The following is a 16,494-nucleotide window of genomic DNA, read 5'->3' on the forward strand; positions in this document are numbered from 1 at the left end:
GCTTGCAGCAATGACGACGCTACAAAGACACCCTGGTCACGCTGCCTGTGGCTGAGCAACCCAACGATTCCGATTCCGATTTCGCTTGACATACCCGACTTCAATGTTTTCACTCCGCTCGCTGCATCGTGCAGTCCCTTCACCTCTACGCATATGTACCAGTTGTCGGCGCACATACTCCGTCACCTCGCCACCTAAACATGCCGGGAAGCAGGTCATATTTTCCGGCATCCAACCCACTGGCGTACCACATCTAGGAAACTATCTCGGTGCACTACGACAATGGGTCAAACTGCAAGACGAGGCATCGCCGGATACCACACTTCTTTTCTCCATAGTCGATTTGCATGCCATCACCATCAAACAGGATCCAAGTGAATTGGCGAGATGGAGGAAGGAAATGCTGGCTAGTCTTCTCGCAGTAGGACTAGATCCCAAACGATGCATCATATTCGCCCAGAGCAGCGTTAAGCAGCATGCAGAGCTCATGTGGCTGTTGAGCTGCAATGCTAGTATGGGCTATCTGGGCCGAATGACACAGTGGAAGGTATGGTATGCCTCGAACTTCAAGTTTCACACCCAACATATGATTCTAATCTGAATAGAGTAAACTCTCTCTACCATACAATGCCTCCCCTCTCGACCCCTCCAACAACAAAGATGCCCTGAAACTAGGTCTCTTCTCGTACCCTGTCCTCCAAGCCGCAGACATCCTCCTTTACAACACAACCCACGTCCCCGTGGGTGAAGACCAAGCCCAGCACCTCGAATTTACACGCGAGCTAGCCATTGGCTTTAATCATCTGTATCCTCAGGAACAGCCCCTATTGACTGTCCCGCAAACAATGCTAAGTCCAGCAAAACGCGTCATGAGTCTGACCGACCCAACCAAGAAAATGAGCAAGAGCGACCCCAAACCCAAGAGTCAGATATTGATCACGGATTCAAAAGAGGAGATACACGGAAAATTGAAGACGGCGCTTACAGACTCAAAGGAGGGGATAAGCTATGACCGGAAGAAGAGACCAGGCGTGTCCAATTTGATCGATTTATTGTATCATTTCGATGAGTCAGGTGCTGCATCGCCGGAAGAGCTGGCAGGCGACTTGGTAGGGTTGAGTATGCGCGCACTGAAAGCGAGAACAGCGGATATAATAGATGCGCGGATCAAGGATATAAGAGGACGGTATCAAGAGTTGATGGGTGGAGACCAGAAAGAGTTGGTACAACATGCAGAATGCGGCGCAAAGAGAGCAGAAAATATCGCTGAAGAGACTATGATGAGAGTAAGAAGTGCCATAGGTATAGGGTGGTGAAACAACCAAACTGTGACTATTGAACTTCACAGTCCTAACCTCGTTCTCTCATAACCGTTATCAATCCAATTTCCCTTTGACTCATGCATGCATCTCATCCACACACACACACGCAATGTGTATATCGCGAATAAAGCCTTTCAATCCGCTCTCTGTGGTGCATTGGTTCAAGGAGGGTGGGGAGAAGGTTTGTTAAGCGATTTCCTCACGAGTTGGTTCCAAGGAAATACATACACGGCGTCAGTTTTTCAAGGATAACCTTGGAAGAGAAAAGGTGACAGAGTCTGCGGGTGAGTTTGATTAGAAGCGACGTCACAATTATAGGTAATAGAAAGAATAAAAAATGGTCGGTTTGGAATCATGGATTCGGTATTCTATAGTCGTTGACACTAAGGAGGGACACTACGGAGCCAAAAAACCGCATACCGTAGACCCAAAGCAGCAGCGTCGCGTACAAAGGAAACATGCCTTAAAAACTCCCGTTTCATGCCAGTAAAATACCACCCTAACCGTGATCGAACCGACGGCGTCAAGCGTCCAAGACGCTGCGCCAGGAGCCATATACCGATACCAAACGCCTCGCTCAAGATGAAAGTGTAGAAAAACTTGGGGGTATGGAATTGAAAGAGGGAAGGGGAGTGGGAAACGCGTATACACTAATGCGCTATTGTCCACCATTGGGAACGAGGAGATGAGAGTGGGGATGGGGGTAAAGATGGGTCGTAGTAGATCCGACGGAGCAGTGGAGGACGAAAAACTGGCGCCAACGGGGGGCCGATGCAGTCAGAATCCGAGTCGGCAGAATCCAAGCCGTGCTCACCAAGGGCGAGCCATTGTTGAACCGTGTAAGATGCGCCACCTCTGAGCGACCAGCCCGTTGCATCCTGCGATGCTTGGTAGACGAGAGATTGAGACCCCGACTCCCTAGGCGGCACCTAGCGCTTCATGGGGGTGTCTTCTTCATCTTCGTCCTCCTCGTCGCCCTCGAAGTCAGAGTCCATTTCCTGGTCTTCGTCCATGTCGCTCTCGCTACCACCAAAGTCCAAGCTCTCTGCATCGCTGTCTTCCCAGCTCATGTCAAACTCCCCCTCATCTTTTTCTTTCTTCCACGCAGTCTCATGTGTCGGCATGACAAAGTCTGCAGGAATATCCTGTTTCGATAGCTCCAGGTCCTTCCGGACCATCTCTTTGTACTCTACAGGCTTGTTGCGCAGCATGACTCCAGCATCGACATTAGCAGGCGATGAGACTTCTGCGTCGTCTAGTAGTGACAGAATCGAGATTAGGACCGTCTCGACACGTTGTACAGGTGACCAACGTTCCGCCGCAGTCTCGCCGGACATCTCGTCATCGCCGGGCGGGTGCAGGATAGAAATGCACAGGCGGCCGTCGGGGTAAATGTTGGGGTGGTATAGTGGGCGAATGAACTTGAAGTCTAGCATGCTGTTAGCTCTTTCCTTAGACTCGGCGACTCCTTCCATCCTTGGAACCACGTATTGGGTGTGACGTACCTGGTGGGCTATGTGGATAGTTGCGTGGAAAGGTCATCTTGGCCTTGAAGTAGCCGCCGTAGTACATGGATTCCTCGTTCAAGACAATGAGGGCTACGCTCCACTCGAAGACGTTTTCGTTGATGAGCTGTGACGTGGTTAGCTGGGCGCTCCTGTGTTGCCACGCTAACCGTGGCTCTGGAGGGAATGACAACGCGACTTACCTCAATATTGGTCCACTTCTCCTTGCTGAGCTGCTTGAACTCATTCATGAGTATTCGCTGCGCCATTTCCGCCATCGCGATCCGAGGTCCTTGTTGGAGCGTGTGGTGTTTGTGGGGGTTAGCAGGGACAGCACAGTGTCTGCGGAGGTAGTCGGTCGAGCAAGGCTGGGCGTCTGGAGAGAGCGGTTGCGGTTGAGAGAGCGTGGAGTGTGTGTGAGAAGTGAGAGAGAGGCGGAGGGTGAGACTTGTACTTTAAGGGAGTCCGTCCGCTGGAGGCGCTGCATGATCCACGGATCGAATGCTCTCGCCGAAGCAAGGATTACCTAGCCCGGGCGTCGGAAAGAGCCTAATTCACCGCTTCCGATCTTGCAGAACAACGAGTGGGGACCTTTACTTGCCTTGTATTGTCTGCAGCAACTTCTATTCACTGCGGTTCTTGTTCTTCGGCCGAGTTGCAGTTGGGTTAACGCATGCTGACAATGGCAAGGCCGCCATTGTTTCCTTCCGATTTCGGAACGAATAGGAACGGGTACGGAATGAACGAGCCGCCCCTGTCGCTCGCGTGACGACTCATATCATCACATACACCTGAGGCATACCTCGTGCATCTGCACTGCCATGCTCTTATGTGTGCATCCCGTACAGACATGTGCGACTTTACGTACATAGCATGTCAACAAACGCAACACACTCATGACAATTCATGTCTGTGTTCGTCTCCTTTGTTCTTTTGCACTATTATCGGCATACCCAAATACGCCTCACCTCACCAGGCACTGCAGGGGGGTTTCATCTTCGTGGTAGCGGTAGCACATGCATTATACTTTCCACACATCACCGTGCGCCACCCCCAAACTAGACCATCTTACATTGGCGCACTAGCCCCTGGCCCGACTTCGTCTTGAACTTTGACCAATTAGTGAAAAGATACAGACGCAGTTCAACAAAACTTTTCGATTTCACATTGTATATGTAATGTCCAACTGAACCGTATACAGCATAATCTAGAGACCTCGTCATCCTGCTTCATCTACTAGAGCCAAAATCTATGGCAGTACCCATCCCATTACTCCAGCGCTTTCGTTATCGTGTATACGAGTAAGATATAAGAACAACATAGGGAAAAAGTGTCTTTAAGAAGGAGAAGTTGGAAACAACATCAGATGAACCGCATCTTCTTCGCAACGCCCAAGCAGACGCAGACGAAGAGGATAATGACACCAAGGATGCCGAAAAACCAGCCTAAGCTGCCGTCCTGGCCTGGGACTTTGACGTTCATACCAAATAGACCGCAGATCAAGTTGAGCGGGACGAGAATCGTTGCAATGACAGTAACCTTTTGAAGGGTAGCGTTGCTGTCGTTGCCCTGGATGACTTGGTCGACCGAAATCTGAGCCAGGTAGTTGGAGTGGGCTCGGCTGAGCATCTTCTCGAAATGAGACAAGTTGGACATCATGGTGACGACGTGGTCCTGGATATCACTGAGGTACATGCCCACGTCACCACGAGGGGCAACACTGTAGGACTCGTTGCAACGTTTAGCGAAACCCTTGATGACGTCTGCCTTACCACCGAGGAGACGCAGAAGCTGCATAACACGCTTGCGGCACTCGCCAATCGACCGGAGAATGGCGCGAGAGTCTTCGATGCGGGCAGTGAAGACTTGATCTTCGATGGCGTCGGTTTCATCTTCTATGCCCCGAATAACAGGTGCGAAGCTGTCGACAATGTCGTCGATCAGAGCATAGCAAATCCAGTCAGCGTTGAGGTTGATGTAGTCGCGAAGCCGACTAATGCGCTTGCGTACGTTGAGCGTGTGGGGGCTCTCGCAGAAGGTAAAAGTCAAGATGCCCTCTTTGAAAACCACGGCGTAGAAGTTGACTGGCTCCAAGTATTCCTCGGATTCCTTGTCGGCTTGGAAGAAGGAGCGGAAAGAGACAAAGTAGTATTGGTGGAACAACTCTACCTTCTCACGGGGCTCTTGGATACAAATATCCTCGCGAGTAAGAGGATGCACCCCAAAGGCCTTGGAAATAGCGAAGACCTCTTCTTCTGTTGGGTTGACCATGTCGAGCCACCAAACGCCGCCATCTGATGGAGTGTCAAACAGGTCCCGGAAACGTTCGCCAGGCATGAGCAGACCGCCCAACTCAGCGGCATGAATGGTATCATCAAGCTCAGATGAGAAAAAGGTCCATCGGTTGACCTTGACATCGGGCGCCTGCTTCTCAGCAAACATGTGTGAGAGGCCTTCTTGGGCTAGCTTCTCTTGAACAGCGGGATCCAGGCTCTTGAGAGTAGCATTGTCGCAATCGGTCCTTGGTGACGGAGAAGTTGACTTGGGGCGAAGGTCCGAGAAGATCTTGGGTTTTGTAGACATGCGGGAGGCTACGCTCGCCTGGTGACGAAGGGGCTGGCCAATGGGCGTCTTCTCGTGAGCCTCTGCGGCAAATTCTTCCAACTCTTCATAGTCGAATCTTGTGGTCTTACCTGTGTCCTCAGATACAGGGAAGCAAACATCCTCTTCTGCAGAACTGTGCGCAGATGCCACCTCAATGTTGTGCAGGTCCTGGGGTCGCTCATCACTGATGGTTGGGCGACATGCTGTGCCTCGAGAAAGCGTCCTGTGCAGCGCTAGATCCTGTTCAGAGCCTGCGTGGCTCTGTAGGGTGTTGGCTCGGTCCCGGCGCCGAGGCCCTGCAAAAGCGTCGACGGAATTGGGAGGGGATACGGAGCGCGACGTGGTTGAGGAAGCTCTGCTTCTAGTAGTGTTTTCCAATCCTGCGTCGCGGGGGCGCCTGAATGTCTCTCGTCGAGCATGTGGGCTGTGACTCAGCGATTCGCGGCGCAAGTAGGTATCCGGGGACAAGTGCTGGTCGTCATCTACGACAGCGCATTCAAAGTCGCGGCGAGTTATGTCTGACTCGAGAGCCTCGTTGACTTGAAAGAGTACGTTGGGGCGGTCTTGGCTGTGAACGCTGGCGAAGGTCGGTCGGCGAGACCTGGAGGGCGAACCAGGATCGCCTCGCGCAAAAGAGGCAGGACGTGGAAGAGAGGCAGCTTGGTGACGGTGGTCGTCCAGGTCAGATACCGGGGTGCTGAAGCGGGTTTGGGTCTCGGATCTCGGAGTGTCAGTCATACTGGCTACTCTTGCGGCGATGAGTGGGAGGTTGGATCTGATATGCTTTGACTAGGCCAAGATTTAGGTCTCGGCGTCTTGTTACAGAGCAAGACGCACGACAACGGTGAGTCGCTTGTGAGCGCCCACCTCTAAGGCGCGTTCAACTTGGCGATGGCTTCGCGTAGGGTCGTCCCCTACACTAAGCCTACGGGTGACTGTGTCCGGTATCCAGACTGGCGCACCCTCTCCAGAAATAGAAAGGTAAGAGTTGTAAAGACAGTAGTGCAGTAGCGAGTATTTGTGTTTCGTTACAGGCCAGTTAAGGCGGCTTCTTGTAGTCGCCTCCGTAAACCCACGCTGGGGCGGAGCGGCGGAGAGAGGAAAACTTGTGAAGATAGAGTCCCGCCAACTTGGTGGTTTGTATAAACGACGCCGTAGCGTCTAGGAAGCCTAAGGGGGAGTTGAGACGAAAAAAAACAACAAAGATGGGTTCGCGATCAGTCGCAGTCGTGGACGGCGGCTAGCGGTGAGTTGTCGTGTGTGGTGTGAGTCGCAGACGTGTGGTGGCAGTCTCCAAATTCCAAATGGGACTGCGGGCGTTGTGGCAGTGATATTTGTAAAAGTGGTGGCGGGTGTCCGGTGGGACGTATGGTGAAATGTTGAGCGATGGTGCGGAACTTGTTATGATTTTGTAGGCGACGTCTGGGTCGTGCACAAGCTTTTTCTAGAGGCTGCGAGGTCGCCGTGTGGCCCCCAGTTGGGCCGAAGTGAACGCTACTGCCGACGCGGCTCGTGCATGTGACGCGTTCCTAGCCAGAAGCCGGGGATATCCAAGAGCAGCGTATTCTACTGACGTAGGGTCCACAGACGTATGAAGGGGTTACCGTGGGACGTGCAATAAAATGCTCCGATGGTTTGCCTTGATGTATCCTGGGCGCGGGCGAGGCATCTTGGACCAGCTTGGAACCTTTGACGGTGACGGCACTAATGCGGCTGCGGGCAAGACCCAGGACCCCGGTCGCCGCAAAGCCTCATATGCCTGAAGCAGTCGCGACTCAATAAGCCACCTCTTCCGAACCTGTCGTGACAAAGCCACTCGTTAGACAACCTTGGAACAAGCACGGAAGTGACGACCCGGCCCAACTCTAATCTGGTCGTGTTCAAATTGCAACAAATACACACACACACACACACACACACATACATACATCGGTTCTCCATCATCCGCCGTAGTCAGCATCATGGCCGACCAGCTACTGGAGCAAGTGCGTGACGCCGTAGAGGGTCAGATTGTATGATATTTCCAGCATTTCATAATGACATTTTGCGCTGCCTACAAGAAAAACTAACACATGCACAGGACTTTGAGGGCCAGCGACTCGCAGAGATGCTAAGTACAGTGTTGCTCGGTGCAGCTGGTGTAGGTTTCGACTTTCTGTTACATGCAAGCTTGTGAGGTTGACTGGTTTAGATTCTGGCCTTTGTCATCGGCTACATGCAACAAGATATCCGCCTCGCCCTTTACGTTGGCCTCGCCGGCACCGCTCTCACCTTCCTCGTCGTTGTGCCACCGTGGCCTTTCTACAACAAGAACCCAGAGGACTGGCTGCCGCCGCACAACTCAACGTCACAGTACAACATTGCCGTAGACGGGCAGAAGGTGGGATAGTCAACATAGTCATAGGGACTTCATCATGACAATGGGACTTCATTTCAATCATATCCACCTATGCTACTACATCATGCTCTCGTAGCCCTGTTGTAAAGGCCGTACTAACGCCAGACGTCCAAACGAAACAAAAATACGTGTCCTCGGTGAAGCCATTCTCCCTATAGCTACTTGTTGCGAGCGTCTATCGGCCGTACTTCTGGAATTCCCAGTCTCGGTTGTCGAGCGGGCACACTTGTCGGGTCTTGAGCCATCGTGAGATGCAGTGGAAGTGGAAGGCGTGCTGGTATATGTTAGTTGATGAAGAATGGATTACAGCAACCATACGTACATTGCAGATTCCCCATGCCACAGTGCACTCCTCGCTTGTCGCTGACGCTTGGTTGGCCTGGCACTCAATGCAGAGGTCCATGATGTGGTTACGGCAAATGGCGCAGTTGTCTACAACAATGTCCCACGCCCACAGCGCGACGGCGTTCCACTGAGTATTGTTAGCAGAGTGCCCACGTGCTTGATATTGACTGTCGTGTATTGTTTACCTTCTTCACTTCGAAGCGCTTCTTGTCGCCTTCTCCGCTGCCACCAGCCTTGGCCGTCTTCGTCTTGGCCGGGGGTGCATCTGCCATGTCGACATCCGCCATGATTATGTGATGTATCCAGGTGGTGGGGGGGTGTACGGGGACTTGGTTAACCTGACGGTGAGAGCTCGTGGAACGGGCACAGAGGTGATGCGAGAGCCGTGTGCAAGTTGGTGGCGCTTGACTTGGGTTGTCTTGCAGCTCAAACGCTCTACTATGGAAAGTAGCGAGGTGGTGGAGAAAGTGCTCCTGGCCTGTCTGCAAGTTGCAGGCGGAAGGCTACAGCGGCGAGCAGAGCAACGAAACGCCAAGACCAGGCCCTGTATTCCTCAGGTACGGTTCAACGTGACAGATGAGAGCGGGCAGACATCTAATCGCCCAAGCACAAGGGTGAAAACTGTGTCAGAAGTTCCAACGCCGCATTTGCGCAACGTCTCAGATACAATGGCAGCCTCTCACCCTCGCCCACGTCTATGCCCAGCTGCGACTATTGTCCAGCCTCAGCCCTACGCCGCCGCAATCGTCAGTGCGCCTCGCCGAGATCAGCCTTGTTTGTCCACAGCCACCTCCACGCTGCCACTACGCATTCACCACTCACTCCCACTCTCTATCACTCCGCTTCATAGCACCCGACGCGCGTGCCTATCTATACCCCGCCAATCTGGACATGATAACTTCAAACAACAACGCTTTCACACAAACACTCCCACCCATCCAGACAACAACCACAACAACCATCGCGTCATCGCGCACTGCCCTGCCCACCTCTGAATCTCCATCCTCGCCCGTCCGCCTACGACCAGCCAGATAACACCAAACTACAAACCTAATACCGTAAACACAGTAATAGCAATCCATATGTCGACTGCCCAGATTGCCGCGTCCCCACGCGCACCGAGGGGCAAGCCGCAGAGCCCAGCCCAAGCGCCCAACAAGACACCCGGCCGGCAGTCACAGCGGAAGCCGCGCAACCAGCGTGCGCCAAATTCGCACAACGACCAGAATGCGCCGGGAGCGTCGCCGCGTCGTTTGCCCGCAGATGCCGCCGACAGCGCCGCCTACTCGGGCGAAGAGTCACAGCGACCGACAGCGCCGCGCAGCATGAAGAAGCACCACCAAGCCTATGCCTCCGACCGCGTCTTCTCTCCCGCGGAATCAGCTCCTGTTCCGATCCATCCGTCTGCCACCCCGGTCAAGATCCAAGGTGCATATGCCGGGCCTACCTTTCATGCCTCGCCTGCGCCCTCTGCTCTTCCCATACCCAAGTTTCTTTCTCGTTCTGTGCCGGCGAAGACACGTGCTGGTCCACCAACGCCTCCACCAGAAGATAGTTCAGACTCTGCTTCTCCGAGTCCTTCTGCTTCTCCTTCCCGTGCCCCAGTGACCTTTCCCCCGCGTAATGAACAGTCTCCACTGGATCTGCTTTTTCAGGCCGATGCAGCTGAGAGAGCCAACAACAACTTCGGAGGCCCTATTCCCCACAGTCCCTTCCACCAGGCCAGACCCCATCACTTCAAGCATGACTCATACCATTCGCTGAATGGCGTCTTTCCTTTAGAGCTTGACGGTGAAAGCAAAAAGGCGCACATGTCCCCACCCCCGGCGGCATCACCAGCTTCGCAACGCTCTGTGACTGATCCCAACAAGGTCCCACAGCTCAAGGACATGCATCAACCAGGTAATGGAAATGATGTCATGCAGGACCTCCTTAGCCGCTTATCCATGTCGCAGAAGAACTCAACGGCTGCAACACCGCCTCAACCAGGCACTCAGGCTCTGCCGGCTTCACAGTCGCGTCAAACACCCTCGCCTTTCCTTGATGGACGGCCTCTGGTCAGAAGTGCCTCCGGTCCGACTACTCCCCAGACACAGCCCCCGAACCAGGATTCCGCCAACTTTTTCTATGGGAACAAAAACCTCTCTCCGCTGTTCAAAGCAGCAAAGGGTGAGTCACCAAAGCGCAACTCTGGCCTCCGTACCGAAATCACTGCCGATTCCCCCATGATAGGACAGGGTACCTTCCAGGGATTTGCTTCCGTTCCTCCACACGTCATGGATCCCAACACCTTCTCTCGGGACCAGCCAGGACACAACCATGAGGCACCTTCAAATGCGCGTCATATGTCAGCCCCGGTTGTGCAGCCGTTTCAGCAGAGCCCAAACAACCGCAGGAAGACACCTGGTAGGCAACCCTATCAAGCGCGTCCTGAGTCATACCCATCCAGGGGTAACATGACTGGTCCTGGTCCTGGTCCTGGTCCGGGGCCCAAACCTCGCAAGGCAGCCATGAACAGTCCTCCTGCGTCAGCACCCAAGCCTGCCGTTACCATGATGTCCTTCGTCCCCGCATCTGTTGCTGCGAAACGCAAGCCGGCTACTATCCCTTCAGCCGCTGCTGCCCCCGCCCCACAGATGAAAACTTCCACACCTTCCGATTCGTCATCTTTGGAGCAGGACCTCAAGCGTTTACTTAATCTCAACTCGGCTGGCGAAACGTCCAGCGTGAGATAATCTGCCATCTTGGTCGACTTGTTCATAAACACGCCATATCTAGGCACATTTCCTTTCAATTGCGTTGTTTTGTTCATATGGGATTTCTAGCGTTTCCATGTAGTCATGTTTCATGACAGTGCTTTCTGTTCATTTGGAGTTTGGCGTTTCCAATGACTATACGTCATTAGTTTTCGGTGCATGTAGTGTGGATTGACGGGAATGCCTCGGGTACGTCGACCCAGCACAAGATTTTCTTTTGTCATTGTTCATTGATGGGTACATGAACATGGTATTCCAAGAGCTGGATGGTGGGTTTTCTCGTCATCATGTTTGCTGCGTTTGTGTACAAGCGCTTTTTGGAGTTGTCTCAACTGGCTGTGCGAAGTGAGCTTCTCCCGACAACGTCTGCTGTCCATGTCTTTGGATCTAGGCACGACTCGACCATCAACACTACAACACCACAAATCTCAAGTAAAAATCAAGAAAAAAATAAGGGCATGATGCTCGGCTCTGGTGCTTCCCTCGGGAAGCTCAGAGTTTTCATGTCCAACACTCGCTTCCCCTCAGTATTCATTGGTGACGGTGAGATGGTTTCCATCGGCCTCATTTCTATTATGCACAGTTATCCTACCAGATTTCTCTTTGATTGTCTCGTTGACTGGATGATCCCATTCGGTTTATTAGTCGCTGAGGGTGTCGTTTCGACGGTGACGTAGAGGGTGCATATGATCAAAATACCGTACAGTATTTCCTCTTTCAGCCAATAGCTACAGATAACGAGCTTATCCAACTACTAGCTCTCAAAGGTTTCCACGTGCGCTATATGTTCGCGCTGGCTTGGCAGCGGTTATAGTGCACCACACCGTGAGGTGCTCAAACGGGCGCAATTCTGATTCACCATCATCACGGCGCGCTCATCGCATAAGGTCTTTTGTGCTTCCACGCTTGTCGGCCCAAGGTCCAACCGAGCGACACTTCTTGCCTCGACTTTCATTCCATCCTGATCAACGCATTGCGTCTGCTTGATTGTTGCGGTCAGCTAACATGAAGAGCCTCCGGAGCAAAGGTAAGCAACTTACAGTGTTTTCTTCCGATCCAGTCCCCTCCTGATAAGCTGTACTCATCATGATGTAGCCTCGCGCTTCTTTCGAGATAGCCCAACCCCGGATGAGAAGGTCGCCGTGACCGACGCGTCAGATGTAGACTTTGATGCCGGCATACAAAGCGCAGAAGTGACGAGAAAACGTAAGTCTAAACTCTCAACTACGCGACTAATCTCTAATCATCGCCTGCAGCGTCACGATTCTTTGGTCGCAAGAAGGACAAGCTCGACAAACCACTCCCCACTCCGCCGTCAACCTCTTCGTCGTCATCTACACTACTCGCTTCAGTCACAAAGCCGGTCGCTCCTTGTGACAACGGAAATGGTTTCGACGACTTGCCAGACTACGACGACGAGGATGAGGCAGAGTCGTCTCAAACTGCTTCAACTTCACACGACTCATCCATCACTCCAGAGCAGAATTGTACAGTTGATGAGTCGAAGGCGCCCAAGATCAAACCCCGCTCCAGCTTCTCAGCGTTGAAGAACAAGAGTACGACAATCACCGACTTTATTCGCTTCTGCAAAGCCAGTCTAACATGGAAACTAGGCTCACGTCTCTTCGGTGGCATGAAAGGCGTTGACTGTTCGCACTCACCGCCGCCTCCTCCGCCCTTGCCACAGATTCCGGTCGATATCGTGGCACCCAAGACGCGCAGACGAGTTCTCACGCCATATTCCACAGCTCGAAGTTCTCGTTCGTCTCTCCCCCACGCTCAAGGTCGCAGCATCTCCATCTCGCGGCCTCAACCCATGCCACAGCTATGCAATCTCCCGATACCAGAGAACGCAATGACCGTTCCTTTTGAGAAGCGTCCTGGCCCGCCACCGACTCGCCCCGATCGCCCCGAGAGCCTAGATGAGGAGACTCTGGCATTCATGCAAGAGGCTGGTGTGCGCATGGTCTACTCCTCCAGTCACCGCGTCAGCGCTAGCACAGCAACTACATCCACCACCCGCAGTCAGACCAGCTCCATCGAAGCACGTCTCGGATTTCCCTGCGGATTTGGTACTCCGCGCAACTTCTCCATCGATTCCCCCCTCGCCGCACGCTTCGTCCCAGATCCTTCCCAGCGCCTCCCCGTCCGCGATAGTGACGGCAGTCTAAGGTTCAGTCGCTTCAGCGAGTACGTCAAATACAAGTCAAGTAGCGTGGATGGCGTGGATGGCGTGGATGCAGAGGACCGTGAGCTTGGCCCAATTGAGCAGTACCGCGCTATCTCAAAAGAAGCTGACTGGGCCCTGGAAAAGCGGGTGAGTCGCGAGGATGGAAAGCAGGGCGGTATGCTGTTCCGGGATCAGTATGGAGGCTTTCACTTTGTCGCGGACATCTAGCTCATCTGCATGATGAAGGGAACTAAAAGTTTACATGTCGTAGTCCGGATCCCGTGGGAGGATCATAGATAGTCACGTTAGAATGTGTTTAGTATGGAAAGCAGGACGGTATGCTGTTCCGGGATCAGTATGATGGCTTTCACTTTGTCGCGGACATCTAGGTTATCTGGATGAAGGGAACTAAAAGTTTACATGTCGTTGTCCGGATCCCATGAGAGGATCACAGATAGTCACGGCAGAATATGGTTAGCATGCCAGATTAATAAGGCAGAAATGTTTAAAAAGTGTAATTCGGTGCTGCCGTGTTCTCTAAGACGTTGTGCATGAACCCACCCTTACCCGGGGCTAAGAATGCAGGTATGACGATCGGCCGTCCCACCTCAAACGCCCAATGCGGTTAGTCGAACAGTACGGTAGGTAGCAGGCGACAGCGAGCAATCGTTTTCCGCTAGCACCCCCTCCCACAATAGCAGGCGATTGTATTTAGAGTTTTTTTAATCTCCCCGACCGGTCATCTAAGCCTCTCTAATTCTTTCTTTACCCGGTTACATAATCATCATGGCAGCATGGAAATGAAGTCGCGCTGACAACATCTCCTCGAACGCTGAACCAGCGCTGAAAACGCCGAAGAAAGCATGCCGTGAGCCATCGTCGTTCAAAGGCACTAGAAGCGTGAAAGTCTCGTGAAATGAAGAGTGGGATAAGCATTTCAAGAAGCGCATTGGTACTACGACAGAGCGTCTGTGGTTTGGTGGGGGCTTCAAGTTGACTGAGTAAGTTGTGTATGACCTTGGGTGTGGGCATGAAAAACTCTGCTGACGACGTTGGGTGAACAGTCAGCATATCGATGATCTACTGGGATTGAGTCTGGCGTCTCCCAAGGATTTGGAGGTCATCGGGTTCACATATGAGGATGTGAGCTACGCAGCTCATAACGGTGAGTGTGCCATGCAACGGCAGTCCTGCTCTCGAACCTATATTTATTTCAGCCACATATGCAATCGGTCTGACAGACGCCGGCATAACTAGACTCGCACTCCACTGCCCCAAGCTTAACAAAGTAGAACTGCCTGGTACATCTCACCTAGGAGACGAAGCAAACCTCAGTCTCCTGGAGCACTGCCCCGATCTCGGATACCTACAATTCACATATGCGTCTGGAAACCACAGGAGCACCTCGGAGCAGTGGATCGAAACATTCCGTGCTCATCCTGAATGGGCACCGAGTCTCAAGACGCTGCGTATTGATCGTAGCCACCCTCTTTCCAAGCTGTTGCAGGAGCTGGGGAAAGAGAGGCCAGAACTTACGTTTGAGCTGATGCGTACGAGGGAGGAGAAGATATGGGGAGACTGGGAGTTGGACGTCACAGCGGAAACGTTTAAGAATGGGAAAGAGTGTAAGTCGAGGGAGACAGGCGATTCCCGGATTGATCCGTTTGAGGCATGATTTCTCTGAGTTGTTTCTAAGACAGCTCGTTCCTTAGAGATGGGATAGAAGATCAGTCCAGGCTGGAAGAAAGGGAGTGGTGGTGGTGGTGGTAGTATGTACACTGACGATACCATCGCTCTCAATGTACACCTTAATGTCAACCACGAAAAGCTTCTAGCAATGAAAGTACAATCTCAGTGCCACTGCAATAGTGTGAAATATTACAGCGGCTGGCGCGTTAAACACGGAACGCGTACCCAACTTTCCGTGCATGAGACCTCTCAGGCAAAGCAATATTATAATACCACCAGAAGCAATTCGGTCCGTCATCTAGAACCGGAAGCCCCGGATACAGAAATACGTTATACGCTAGCAAGGTATGCGCTCTGAGACATTCATCGCGAAATTTCGCGAACGCGTTCGGGGCTGGGAAGATCGCCGACTAGGATAATTTCCATGTACAAATGCACAATAAACTCGTCCTTCCTTTCATTCCTCCTTCACTATCACTTCAATCTACAGTTCTCAATCCTAGAAAAGATGCCGCCAATTCGCACACAAAAGAAATATTCCTCTCCTCTGCGAGGCGTACCCAGTCTCGCAGCCTTTGGCTTCAGGCCTATTCCCAAAGAGGATGCGCTAGTGACAGCAGCGGTTCGTGCCGCCGCACCTGCATCTGCACTTCCATTCCCACCTTCCTCACCAGCGAGCAACTCGTACTCGTGTGTAGACGTAGTATCACAACAAGCATTGTCGACTTCACAGTCAGTCCCTACTGTCCAAGAAGTCGCAAAGCCCAAGCCTCGTCTTCTCAGGCCCCTAGTCCGGGGTGAACGCAATGTTGTCATCACGGACTCGAGGAGGGATTGGGACGGCCAGTATTACAGAGTCATTGGGACGTCGACACAAAAAATCAAATTTGGATATGCTTGTGAATTAGCAGAGTATGTTGAATCTACTTACGACCTGGTGACTACCTATTATGATCGATGATTATGATACACAAAACCGCCTGGTTATCTGGTAATGCTGTACGTAACCCAAGATAAAAACTAACCGTACAGCCCCTCTCCCTTAGCAACCGCATCAACGATATAGTCTCCCTCGGTCCCAAAGTCTGTAACAACATGGATTTTGAATTCGACTACAAAGACGTCGACTACAAGGCCCACAACGGTATATATCCTCTCCGTCCCTCCAGCCCATTGTTCCCCAAACTAACATTCCAAAAAAAGACGCCCAGGGCATAACCCCCACCGCTCTACTCACCCTCGTAGAAATTAGCCCCTCGCTCAAAAAGATCTCCCTGCCCGGAGCCAACCTCAACGACGACGCCCTCCTCGACTGCCTCGCCTGGTGCCAAAAACTAACACATCTCGAAATTACGGGCACGGGCATTACCGGAACCGCATTTTTGGAGGCGGCTGAGAACCCGGATTGGGCGCCGGGCCTGAAGAAGCTGAGGGTGCCGCGAGGAAATACAAAGTATATGCGGGCTATGAGGGTTTTGGGGAGGGCGAGACCCCAGCTGACCATTGAGCTTGTGTGGTATAGCGAGGAGAAGAAGTGGGGTTCGTGGGACTTGGTGGTGGTATCCGAGAAATATAGGAAAGGGAGGAAAGTTTATTAGCGGCGGGGGTGGTAGTGTTGGGGCTTCATTTGTCTTCTCATGGGCTGTATCCTTGTTTTTAATTCATGCAAATTCAGTGTACGGCTTGCAGGGTCTATACACCCATG

General features: G+C 52.5%; 8 protein-coding genes across 8 annotated transcripts; 5 read left to right on the forward strand and 3 right to left on the reverse strand.

Annotated features, from left to right (window-relative positions):
- Positions 1-103: 103 nt before the first annotated feature.
- On the forward strand, positions 104-1,316 carry PtrM4_013400 (tryptophan--tRNA ligase; the record flags this gene model as incomplete). The annotated part of the gene is made up of 2 exons (XM_001931265.2): positions 104-547; positions 606-1,316. The coding sequence occupies 2 exons, from the start codon at positions 104-106 to the stop codon at positions 1,314-1,316; spliced, it is 1,155 nt and encodes a 384-aa protein (XP_001931300.2).
- A 935-nt stretch (positions 1,317-2,251) lies between these two features.
- On the reverse strand, positions 2,252-3,105 carry PtrM4_013410 (Ubiquitin-protein ligase; the record flags this gene model as incomplete). Its single annotated transcript, XM_001931266.1, has 3 exons — positions 2,252-2,751; positions 2,828-2,954; positions 3,031-3,105. The coding sequence occupies 3 exons, from the start codon at positions 3,103-3,105 to the stop codon at positions 2,252-2,254; spliced, it is 702 nt and encodes a 233-aa protein (XP_001931301.1).
- A 1,084-nt stretch (positions 3,106-4,189) lies between these two features.
- Positions 4,190-6,169, reverse strand: PtrM4_013420 (CorA, Mg2+ and Co2+ transporter; the record flags this gene model as incomplete). The annotated part of the gene is made up of 1 exon (XM_001931267.2): positions 4,190-6,169. One exon carries the CDS (start codon positions 6,167-6,169, stop codon positions 4,190-4,192), a length of 1,980 nt encoding a protein of 659 aa, XP_001931302.1.
- Positions 6,170-7,392: 1,223 nt separating this feature from the next.
- On the forward strand, positions 7,393-7,820 carry PtrM4_013430 (microsomal signal peptidase a subunit; the record flags this gene model as incomplete). The annotated part of the gene is made up of 3 exons (XM_001931268.2): positions 7,393-7,443; positions 7,512-7,571; positions 7,623-7,820. The coding sequence occupies 3 exons, from the start codon at positions 7,393-7,395 to the stop codon at positions 7,818-7,820; spliced, it is 309 nt and encodes a 102-aa protein (XP_001931303.1).
- A 184-nt stretch (positions 7,821-8,004) lies between these two features.
- Positions 8,005-8,461, reverse strand: PtrM4_013440 (RING-box protein 1; the record flags this gene model as incomplete). Its single annotated transcript, XM_001931269.2, has 3 exons — positions 8,005-8,103; positions 8,152-8,301; positions 8,360-8,461. The coding sequence occupies 3 exons, from the start codon at positions 8,459-8,461 to the stop codon at positions 8,005-8,007; spliced, it is 351 nt and encodes a 116-aa protein (XP_001931304.1).
- A 2,223-nt stretch (positions 8,462-10,684) lies between these two features.
- Positions 10,685-10,909, forward strand: PtrM4_013450 (AIRC domain containing protein; the record flags this gene model as incomplete). Its single annotated transcript, XM_066103098.1, has 1 exon — positions 10,685-10,909. The coding sequence occupies one exon, from the start codon at positions 10,685-10,687 to the stop codon at positions 10,907-10,909; it is 225 nt and encodes a 74-aa protein (XP_065965300.1).
- Positions 10,910-11,935: 1,026 nt separating this feature from the next.
- Positions 11,936-13,328, forward strand: PtrM4_013460 (uncharacterized protein; the record flags this gene model as incomplete). The annotated part of the gene is made up of 3 exons (XM_001931271.2): positions 11,936-11,957; positions 12,026-12,136; positions 12,187-13,328. The coding sequence occupies 3 exons, from the start codon at positions 11,936-11,938 to the stop codon at positions 13,326-13,328; spliced, it is 1,275 nt and encodes a 424-aa protein (XP_001931306.2).
- A 2,556-nt stretch (positions 13,329-15,884) lies between these two features.
- On the forward strand, positions 15,885-16,387 carry PtrM4_013470 (uncharacterized protein; the record flags this gene model as incomplete). The annotated part of the gene is made up of 2 exons (XM_066103099.1): positions 15,885-15,933; positions 15,993-16,387. The coding sequence occupies 2 exons, from the start codon at positions 15,885-15,887 to the stop codon at positions 16,385-16,387; spliced, it is 444 nt and encodes a 147-aa protein (XP_065965301.1).
- Positions 16,388-16,494: the final 107 nt, after the last annotated feature.

This window comes from Pyrenophora tritici-repentis, chromosome 1 (genome assembly GCF_003171515.1).
Source record: "Pyrenophora tritici-repentis strain M4 chromosome 1, whole genome shotgun sequence".
NCBI lineage: Eukaryota > Fungi > Ascomycota > Dothideomycetes > Pleosporales > Pleosporaceae > Pyrenophora > Pyrenophora tritici-repentis.